General features: G+C 31.8%; 2 protein-coding genes across 2 annotated transcripts; both read right to left on the bottom strand.

The window, feature by feature from the left end:
- Window positions 1–769: 769 nt before the first annotated feature.
- On the bottom strand, window positions 770–3,018 carry LOC130824263 (protein GRAVITROPIC IN THE LIGHT 1-like). The gene has a single exon (XM_057689194.1). The coding sequence runs from the start codon at window positions 2,510–2,512 to the stop codon at window positions 1,130–1,132; it is 1,383 nt and encodes a 460-aa protein (XP_057545177.1). The 5' UTR covers window positions 2,513–3,018; the 3' UTR covers window positions 770–1,129.
- A 3,272-nt stretch (window positions 3,019–6,290) lies between these two features.
- On the bottom strand, window positions 6,291–10,527 carry LOC130824091 (uncharacterized). The gene is made up of 7 exons (XM_057688978.1): window positions 10,382–10,527; window positions 9,376–9,760; window positions 8,656–8,883; window positions 8,188–8,542; window positions 7,973–8,097; window positions 7,743–7,878; window positions 6,291–6,807 (listed from the first exon to the last, which is right to left on the bottom strand). Exons 2-7 carry the CDS (start codon window positions 9,717–9,719, stop codon window positions 6,568–6,570), a joined length of 1,428 nt encoding a protein of 475 aa, XP_057544961.1. The 5' UTR covers window positions 9,720–9,760; window positions 10,382–10,527; the 3' UTR covers window positions 6,291–6,567.
- Window positions 10,528–11,354: the final 827 nt, after the last annotated feature.

Genomic DNA, 11,354 nt, shown 5'->3' with positions numbered 1-11,354 from the left:
TTTGTCAAACACCCTCGATGTAGATACAACATACATGTACATAGGACAAAGATTATAATGCAACTTTGCAAATAAGATGATGAGTCCACTCTCAGTCTCTCACCGGCCACAATCAGTTCATCAAAATCCAGATAACATCTCATCCCTTTCAAGTATCGTCGTGTGGGTCCACGTCCCTATTTTGTCATGGTTGGAGTATTTAATTTGTCACATTCAATGAGATCTGGCGCCTCTAACCACACCCCCCCACGCGCCACGACCGTCGTGCACCTTTCAAGTGGACCACCGTCATCAATTGTCCATTTCCAAAGTTAAATGTCCTAAAATCAACTCTTTTAATCACCCCGTTTTCCTGTATTATTGGTTACATTTGAAATATTATATAGATAAATTGATAGATTTCAAATATATTTTCTTAAATGATATAAAAAATTTAAAATTTTGATAGATTTATCTAGATATACAGAATTTTAATATATAATTGTTATTTATTTATAACTTTTGTATGAAGTGGATTTAATAAATATTAAGATTCGAATTAAGTACTTCATATTTTAATAAATTTGAAATTTTTTTTTCCCAAATGATTCTTTAATAAATATAAATTATATTATATTTTCTAAATCATCTTCTTATAAAATATCTAGAATATTATATACTATAATATAAATATCATTATATCAATATGAACAAAAGAAAAAAAATTTCTAACTATGGAAATATCTTAAGTTTCTAAAACTAGCTATCGAGATTATAATAAACATTTAAATTACAGTCTATTATAATAATTTATGTATATAAAATATACAAGTAAAAAATAATGTTCTATTAAACACATTGCACACTCTAGACACTATACTTAACACTAAAATTATATCGGAAATTTCGTCATGTTTCAAATTAAAACAAATACTACTTTCTATCGATAAGAATTTGATTTTTCTTAACTCTAGGGACTGTTTCCTAGGCCTAACCTATAATAAATAAAATTATACACACAAAATCTAATTAATACTAAATCTGACAATTTGAATTAAATTTATTTACTTAATTAAATTAAATAAATTTTCTTCAATTTAATTACAGATTCCTAAAATAAAACTTAGCCGGCGCGTGCTCTACACGTATCTCACCGATCTACAGAAGAAAGGTAAACTTGACTCTGAACAACCGTTTTACCAATTTTGATCCCAGGAATCACAGTAAACGACACCGTTGCAACACCATTAATGACGTCATCTTCTCCGGCAACATTCTCCATATATACCTCAGAAAAACGACACCGTTTTCTCACTTGAAAAGCAACTGCAGGTGGATTGAAACTGAAAGCTAAACAATGAAGCATCCAGATCCTTCTACACATTTCAGCAAAAAGAGTGAAAAATTCTGTTGCCGGAAATGCCCCTGAACTCACCACTTTTCTCTGATCCAAATTCCCGAAAAACGAACACTCCATTTTTGGGTGTATTATTTTTAAATATTTTTCTCTACAGAATTTCCCAAATGGGTTTCCAGGATTATGGATAAAAATTTGGGAAGCTGTTAGAGATTGAAGCTTTTTGAAGGTTTCAAAGAAAAATTGTTTAAGGGGCTGTTTGGTACCCTCGTTCGGGAGGAAAAAGGTATGATGATTAAACCCATCAAACATTAATTGAGAAACGTATGATTCTAATGCGAAAATTCTATGTTTTGGTTTGGAAAACATGGTTTTAGGTTCTATTGCTTTTGCTGCTGAATCTATATCCCAGTTTTTGGATTCCATTTCGCCCACCAAGTGTTTGACAAAATCTCTCAATGAACCTAAAGCATAATGAAGAACTCTAATGAAATGACACTGATTTAAATCATTAAGAGAAAGATTATTTGCAATTTGGTATAAAATCCCACTTGAATTTAACTTTCTTTCAAGGGTTTTGTTTGTTCTTGTGATTTCCTCAAGATTATTGTTTAACCTTAAAATTTCTGAATCTTTTTGCTCAATTTGCCACTCCATTTGCTTCATTGTAATCTCATAAGTTTTGATGTTATTTTGTTGTTCTTGAATCTCTGCTAACAAGTGGGTAACATGGGGTGGTGGAAGATCTAAGCTTTTGTTTAAATACATCTTCTTTAACTCAGATAATACACTTAATTCACTTACCAAAGACTCATCAGCTGATTGAATTGAGTCAAAATTGTAAGGAAATTGAGCACTCTGCAGCTCAGCATAAGCAGCTTTAATGGAGGAAACACTAGCAAATAGTTTAGCAATAACTGCTTCTTTAGCTGCCCTGATTTTAACAGCTTGTTCTTGGAGAAGAACATCACCTGAATTTGATTTTTGGGATTTCGTTCGGGTGAATTTTGGGTCGGATTTGAAGTCTTTTAAACTAATATTAAGCTCCTCAGAAAGTGTTTTAAGTTTTGGGTTTGGAGGATATCTTGAAGGGGTTTGAGGGTGAATACATTTGGAAAATGTTTTGGAAATTTTGCTTCTTGTTGATTCAGATGAAGGTTGTTTGATGCAATCCATGTTATGAAAAATAAAATACCAGTATTTTGGGGTGTTTTTTAGGTGTAAATCATGGGAAAATACAATAAACTTGAGTATCAATATGAAAAGATTTTTGTGTTAAAAGAATTCAAAGAATGTTTGATGACTTTATTTTTTGTGGGTGTTGATCAGATTACAGCCGCAGATGGAGCTGCAAAAAAGTTAGGTTTAAAGGGCGGGAAAAACAAAAGAATGGTGGGAAATTGTTGGTGTACAAGAGAATATATGTGACATTATGAGTCCTCTTTGATGACTTTTGGGACTTTTTGTAATTTCATCTTCATCATATTCATTATATTCCGCTTATAATGCAAAAGCAAGGCCTTATCATTTCGTATCATATCGACTGTTTCATAAAGATTTTCAAATTATCCGAGTCAATATTTGCATAGCGTAAAGGTGTAAAAAACCTGCATTTTAGGTCATTTCAAGCGATATTTTATGAGTTAGGCCGAAATTGGCGATAAGGTAACCGCATCACCAACATTATAGTAATAGGAGTATTATGTCCGTTACTGCAACAGCGACCGTTGTCGTATTTTTGCATTATGATCCTCCTATAAAAGTCATGAAATGGGTTTAGAGAGAGTTAGATGACGATAGACCACTTTTTGTAATTTGTTTATTTGGGTGGATTGAAAGTAGAGAATACTACAGATAACAGAGTAGAAGCAGAATTTTAGATTATTAGGTGGTGGAGCCCTTGGTCCGCTTCATGCTTCCATGTTCATGCAAGCTAATAGCTATAATCAAAAAGATAGCATGGGAAAAGAAAAGAAGAAAAATAGGTTTGTTGATTATCTAATTACTTTCCTTCTAAGCTTTTCTTTACCTAATGACATGTTAATGTTGATCATAGACTAGATTTCTTATATCTTAAACTATCCTACTACTTAACATGTACTCCTACTCCTTTGTTGTTGTAATAGTATCTTCCTTTGAATTTACTATTACCTCTATTCAATTATATTTGTTACTGATAATGACATTACTTATATAATCTATTATAATTGGGTACAAGTATTTCAAAACGGAGAAGGTATATATGTATTGTAAAAAACAATGGATCTAGATTTGATTTGACACAAAGATACAAATATATAAGAGAAGTAGTGTACCATGAGCACAAGAGTGAATACATTATTGGTCGATGTATTTATCCCATAAATGATAATCTCATAGTGTTAGGATCAAATGAAATAGGGAAAAAAAAAAGAAATTTAAAGGTCTTTTATTTGGATAATAAAATGGGAGGAAGGAATTTGAAAAAATTTGATGCATAGTTTTTGATAAGATTTACATGTCTTCTAAATTGAAAAGATTTGAAAGAGAAACTACTATTTCTCTTTTTTTTCATTCTCTTTCTTTCCAAATAAAAATTTCCTTCTATATTTCTTTTTCCCCTTCTTCTTTCCTTTCTTTAGTGATAATGTCTTCTTTTGGTATTCTAACACCATTATACCAAGGGAGGGATAAAAAATTGCAACTTATACCCATAAAAGAGAATCTAATCAAAGAGTCTTTCAACTCGAGAAAGAGCTGCTAAAAAAAACTAAGACAAAACAATTTAAAAAACAAAACAACATATGCAAGATAGATATTATGGCTAGTATAACATAACCAAAAAAATATAAAACAAACATAAAAGTAAGAACAATAAATAATATATACCCCTTAAGTTAACAACATTAAAAATACACCAATGATTACTTCCTCAATTCCTATAAGATTATCATTTGCCACACTTTTCTTTTTAGCTCGTCCATTTATTTGCTACAATTTTTTTGTTTGAAAATGTCTGTACTATTTCCTTTTATTTATATTTACACATTTTAGTTCTCTTTAATATTATCAACGCAATTTAAGTGGACATAGATATTAATATTTCTTGCATCAATTATATAGTTGTGAACATATTAATAATTTAGGGAACAATGAGAATAAATTTCTGAAGTGTCAACATGAGAAAAAGTGAGAGTAAGTACAAACAATAATATTTGATGATCAGCCTTTTATTAGCTCTTCATCATCATAATTTAATTCTTAACAATCATTTTCATGATTTGCATTGATATTATTTTAATTAAACATTCTCAAGGCTGCCTCAATATTTGTATTATGCATTGTATTTTTTCTATATGTTCGAAGGATACTATATTTCTGTTTTTTTTACTTTTAATCCTTTTCATAACATGCATGTCAATATATTGTTAAAATTTTAATATCTCTTGTTATATCAAAGTAAAATTTATTTAAAATTTAATTCATTGAAACTGAGTACACACTAATACAAATTTAACAAAATTATACAAGAGTATATTTTTTTCACCAAAATGGGTCAAAGCAATAACGGAAAAAATATATTCCTAAATAGTAGACAAGAGCTTACTAAATTAAAAAATACTATGATTAATATTATTGCTATTATTTTTTATTAGAAGGTAAATTAAAAGAAAATAAGAGCTAGATTAGAATTAAATATAAGACTTTATCTGAAAAAAGTGATATTTATTTCAACTAAGAGAATAATTAATTATCATATTATAATTAATATCTATAATGATGTGGCTAGCTTAACTTACTCTTGTGTAACACTCAACCATGTAAAAGATCATTCAAGTAGAATTATAATTACTTGCTTGCAATTGGCCAGCTTGTCTGATCATCATGAATACTAGGTTCAATGTGCGTGCACTCTATCTTAAGCTAGCTATATTATTCACTCTGTTATTAAGTTTCTATATATCTTTTAAAAAAATATAACCAAAAATAAAAAGTTTAGATTAAATACTTCAGATAGAAAGAGTATCTAGCAAAATTAAATGGAGAATTTCTCAATTAGAACAAGTATTGTCTTACTCAAGTAAGATCTTGCGATCGATTCACTCTAAAATAGTGGTATCTTTTATATTTGGTATAATCAAATATTCCAAATAAAGATAGATTGACTGTAAAATCATCCAAACGATTTGGAAAATTAATTTCTTACACTCAATTACGTCTTGAGTATGATGAAAGTCCGTAACAACTAATAATGATTTATATATGAAAAATTACAATCTATATTTATAAGTAAAAAAAAATTATTTGTGAAAATCAGGACTTACAATTGCTTTTGTTTTCACCCTTGTAACAAAATGAATAAATTCTGCATCCTTTAATTATAGAAAATTCTCAAACCTTATTTTAATAAAAGAATTTGCCATATACAATATACCATCATTTCTTTCGATAGAGTACACTTTTCCACCTACCACGCATAGGTTACAATGATAAGAAGTCTGTATGGAAGAATAATCATTAGTTTTGTCGATAATTATTGTCATTAATAAACAATTGTAAACACTAACCTTAAATTAGAGTACTTTTAGAAAGTTGTGTTTAGACGTTAATATCCTCAAACACATCTCATGTTCTATGTTTCCTGTTTTTTTTTTTTTCCTTTTTTTTAAATTTTTTATTACAAGGTAGGCGCGCTTGAAAGAATCAAAAGGCCATTTTAATAATTGAATTTATGGCTTTGTCTGAGAAAAAATAATACTTAATCCAACCGAGACAAAAAAAAGACTCAATTCTCATTTGTCACTAAGTTTTACAATTAACTTTGATTAGTAATTTATCTTTAATCAAAATTTGTTTGAAAAGATAAAAAGGAAAATCATGGGTTTTTCTCATGTCTTACTAGAACAACTGGGCTTACTAGAACATGAGCCTTGAATACATTTTTTAAGTGATAAAAGTAAAGATTAGTAGTATCTTGAAACTGCAAAAATAAGTAAATTAAGACAATTGCAACCATAAATGATCTAGCAAGTACTACTGTACTCCTGGTTGAAAATACATAATTTAAGGATAAACAGAAGTATAGTGTATTCTATTTAAGGTCAGTGTGTTAGACAAGAGGAAAAAACAAATGCTCTTAGCGTACATAATGTTGAGGAAAAGGAACCCCCTACTGCTGGATTCTAACAATTCATCACCTAATAGGCTTAATACCATTCCCTCTGATATCGACAAAACTGTGATAAAGGTGCTCAAAGCCCAAGGAAGCCAAGTTCACTTGCTCTCTCTTTCTCAAAGGTCTCGAAATATTGGTAAATGATGGTTACGGCAAGTAAAATACCAGTTCCCGATCCAATTGCACCCATGAAATCAGCCAAAACTGTAAGTGCACCAATGCACACTCCACCAAAGGCAGCAGCAGTCGGAATGTAACGGTTGAGTTCCTTCTGTAAGTTTGAATCACGGTGCCCAGGCATAACCATTCCTTGTTCCTGCAAAGTCGCAAAAAAACATATTAAGCACAGCTAATTGCAGCATAATCGCAATTTACAAGGTAAGATAATTCATACACTAATTACAATTGACCATAACTAACAGCAACCAGCATGAGAACCAAATTGTCTATTTTAATGTTCAAAAATGCATTTGAACATAGAAAGTAAACTAATTAGAACTCATAAAGCTTCAAAAACGCCTCCACGAAGGAACACAGAAAACCCCGAATCCAAAGACCAGAACACAAAGACGCTTCCATGATGCCATATAGGAGTAGTAATTATGCCATGCTCTCTCCATCTTACTTCAGGAAAAACATCCAGCTAATTACAACTCTAAAACCTTAGCAACTCATTCGTCCTCGTATTATAATTAAAAACTGACCTTGAGTTGAAGTATTGTGTAGTAGGTAAAAAATCGTATTTTCTTGTGATTATGCATATCTTTGGTGAAAAGTTATGATAGGTTTACCTACTCGGATATCAAAATTGGTTTCACGAATCACGATCTGTCCACCGCTATTGATCAGATACTTTATTGAAGAATGTATCTTATTGTAAGAAACCATACATTTCCCTCATTTATTAGCAAAAAAACGCGAGAAAAGCACAAAGATATTAGTGATCTTCAAAACATGCTAGCAGAAAAACTATACAACCCCATCATCAAGTTCCAAAGAATAATATTACATATTCATCATTCTATACCTCCCAAATACACAACCACAACCAAGGAAATTTCATCACATATTAAAGATACGAAGCACATAGCAATATACTATCTAGCATAATATAAATTACAAGAATGAAGCAGATATAGCCCCCCACCCCTCCCCCCTCAAACAAACAAAAAAGGTAAATCAGTCACTGCACTCCCATATTAACATCAGCTGAATTGTGTGAAGTAATAAATCCAGTAAATTATATATTACCTTGAGCTGCTTTGCAACATCCTTAGCAGATGATCCAGAAACCTCAATCCATGTCTTAGAAAATAAAGCACAAGCTGAAAGCATGAAAACTATATAGAACAAGGCATGGAAAGGATGTGCTGCCATGTCTGCCAAACTACAATTTCAAAAAAATGAGGGTGAGCAACTTAAATCAAACTGCTAGCAGGGACAATAAAATTCAATTCAATTATGAAGAGAGAATTACACACCTGGCTGGGGCAGTGACATAGTATGCAAGACCACCAACCGGAATTGATTGACTACTATATTCAGACTCCTTCCACTTTCCCAACAAATTCACAAAGATGTTACCACTGTATTTCCTGTACAACAACTGCAGAAAACCACATAGATTTAACATCCTAGAGCTTCACTATTCATAAGATAAAAGGTGGCAAAAAATACATTTAACTAAATTCAGTACCTGTGAGATAAAGTAAAGGTTGGACACAAGAGCAGATTGAAGAATGATGGGCATGTTGGAGGTGTAAAACAACTTAATTGGGTATGAACCCTGCTGGCCACGAGCGTTCTTAGACCTTACAGGCAAAACAACACGGAATCCTTGGAAATAGATTACAATCAGGAAAATCAAGACGGTTGCCAACAAGTTGGTCACATTTGGAAGGTTCTGCCTATAAAATGCCTCTCGAAGTGCTCGAACTTTGTCAGTCCTAGTAATTAGGAGGTGGAACAAGGCAATGACAGCACCTTCAAACTCAGCTCCACGGCCAGCATTGATAGTGGTTGGGCTAAATGCTTTCCATATGATGTTCTCACTGTAACCAATCAAAAAGAAACAAATCAATCAATCAATATCTATATTACACCAACAAGGGACAATGTCAAACTACACATTAAGTACAAGAACACATTTTAAAAATTAGCTCACCAGATGTTGGTAGCAATGAAGAGTGAAATCCCAGATCCTAAACCGTATCCTTTTTGAAGAAGTTCATCAAGGCAGATCACAATAATACCAGCAAAGCATAGTTGAAGAATAATAAGGATTGCGTTCCCAACACCAAGCTGGCCTACACTACCATACATTCCAGAAAGAACATATGCTACAGCCTCCCCAACAGCTATCAAAATTCCCAACAACTTCTGGGCACCATTCCTAAAATCAAAGGTAAATAAAAAAAATATTATTAACTACTCAAATACTCAACAATCAAGAAAAAGCAAGCCTGCGCAAATCAAAACGAATTGCATACGAAACAAACTTGATCATTCAATAATTTACCATCCTAACAAGTCCTTACATTACAAAAATACCATTGACCAACACTTTAACACCTAAAACCCTTTAGGTTATCGGTAACAATCAGAATGAATCTGAGTGATTATTGAGGAAATGTGATGTCACATCCATAGTAATGGGACTCTTATAACATGTGTTTTCTTCATAATTTTCTAATACCACTTAATGCCACCTGCCGAGCATGATCATAAATCTTGCAAATTATCTTGCTAATTACATTATATTTTTGTTATCATTATTCATTCCCAGTGTAATAACAATCAATGAGCGAAAAAGTAAAAGTCTTCCTGATATTTACAACAAAATCAAAGAACTCAGCAAATCATAAAAATTCAAGCATATACTTACAAAAGTGCACGGTCTTCGCGTACATTGTTGTCTACTTCAATGATCTTAGACCCAGCCAAGAGTTGCATAACCAACCCCGATGTTACAATGGGGGTAATACCAAGCTCCATAACAGTTCCACGATTGGAAGCAAGGATAACACGCATCCAATAAAACGGATCCGCCCCGGTGGTGGAATGAATTCCATAAAGCGGAAGCTGACTGCAAACCAAAAATACAAATAAAGAGATAACAGTGTAGATAACCTTTTCTCTGAAAGGTACCTTCCTGTCTGCACTTTGTACTTCTGGAAGGAATGACAAAAATGGTCTCACCAAATGTAAAACCCTAAATCCTCCTCCCATTATTCTCAATTATTCAATTCAATCACAAATTCTTGGAAAACCTGTCAATAACCATTACATGAAAATCAATCATTATCTCTATCAAGAGGCAGAGCAAAAATATACAATAATTTATTACGCCTGTAGGGCCTAAACACAAGTAATTAAGCTAAAGCCAAAAGTAATACTTCTATAAACAAATAATGTAAACTATTAGTATTTGAGCCCTAACGCCCAGAATCACCCCTAAGGCCCTAATGTCTAGTTCTCTACAGTTCTAAGAAGATAACAATAATCAATTATCCCATTATCAAAATTAAAAGTAACGGATCGCATAAGAAATTCAATTTCAGTAAGCATGATTTAAACTATGATTTAATTTTTGTAATATGGTCAAAACAATCATCAATTTTTATCGAATCTCCGACAACAGAAGCTAACCCTAGACATCAAACAAAGTCTAACATCAAAAAAAAAAATTTGATCTGAGATGATAAGTAAAATTAACAAGTCGGATGATTAAAAAGACATGCAAATCAAACAGAAAACCAGATCTGAAAGATGACCATCTAGGATAAATTACCGCGGAACTGATTTATTAGTAAAATGTTATGATCAATCAAGGGTGAACAAGAAAAGACGAAGAGAGTGGATTAAAGGATGAAGTTGAAGAAAAAACTCACAGATCTTAACACCCGACGAAGGAGAGAGAGAGAGAAGAGAGGCGAAAAATATCGAGGAAAGAAAAGAAATGACTTATGCCTGCTCCACTTCGGTCATGCGTCGAAGAATGAAAATTTGAAATCAATAAGCAAATTTAGATTAAAAAAAGTCAAAAAAAAAAAAAGTTTAGATCAATCTTATTCAAAAAATAAGCGTCTCTATTTTGATGCTAAAGTTTGGGTATATTTTTATTTAATAATAGCGGCTATTACTAAGAATGAGTTAAAAAAGTCCGTCAAGTAATCGACCGCTCTTACTAACAGCGGCCAATTGAGTTGACTTTTTGTATATTGTTAAGTTTGGATGTTAATGGTCCTCTGTTAATAACAGCGGACGATTTTTAAGCTGACTTCTTTTGATTCAACTTTAGTAATGGCCTGCTGTTAGTAACAGCGAACAAAAATCAACCATTAGCATTGGTCTGGAGGCGCTTATTTTTAAAGATAAATTTAACCGAAACTTATGTATGAATTTATTTTGCAAGAGATGCTTATTTATTTCTAATTTTCTCCGAGAATTGGATCCGCCTTGGACCCGCATATATTTTGAGGGCTTGAGTCAAAATTTTTGATAAAATTTGAATAAAATAAATTTTTTTGAAAACAATTTTTAAAATAGAAAAAATTTTTGATTTCCTAAATAAGCGTGTGTTCGAGTCTAAAGTTAGAGTTTGTTCATTGTTACTAACAGCAAACAGCGAACAAGTGAAAAAAAAATACACGACTGTTCGTTGATACTAACAGCGAACAAGTGAAAAAAAATGCACGACTGTTCGTTGATACTAACAGCGAACTAAAAGAAAAATAATGTCATAACATTTAAAGGGGCAAAATAGAACAAATATTATGTTGAGTATTATGAACAATGAACAAGCATTGTATTTTTTTTGTCCTTCTAAAACTCATGATTTTGTCATATTTTTGTTCGCTGTTA

Source organism: Amaranthus tricolor, chromosome 9 (genome assembly GCF_026212465.1).
Source record: "Amaranthus tricolor cultivar Red isolate AtriRed21 chromosome 9, ASM2621246v1, whole genome shotgun sequence".
NCBI lineage: Eukaryota > Viridiplantae > Streptophyta > Magnoliopsida > Caryophyllales > Amaranthaceae > Amaranthus > Amaranthus tricolor.
Note: the sequence above shows the minus strand (reverse complement) of the source record. Positions and strands in the feature narration are given on the sequence as shown.

What these genes read in the sequence shown, in the direction of transcription:
- LOC130824263 (XM_057689194.1), bottom strand. Translation starts at nt 2,512, where the DNA reads ATGGATTGCATCAAACAACCTTCATCTGAATCAACAAGAAGCAAAATT.
- LOC130824091 (XM_057688978.1), bottom strand. Translation starts at nt 9,719, where the DNA reads ATGGGAGGAGGATTTAGGGTTTTACATTTGGTGAGACCATTTTTGTCA. An exon ending in TTCATTGCTACCAACATCTG is followed by an intron (nt 8,543 to 8,655) that starts GTGAGCTAATTT and finishes GATTGGTTACAG; the next exon opens with TGAGAACATCATATGGAAAG. An exon ending in ACCTTTACTTTATCTCACAG is followed by an intron (nt 8,098 to 8,187) that starts GTACTGAATTTA and finishes GGTTTTCTGCAG; the next exon opens with TTGTTGTACAGGAAATACAG.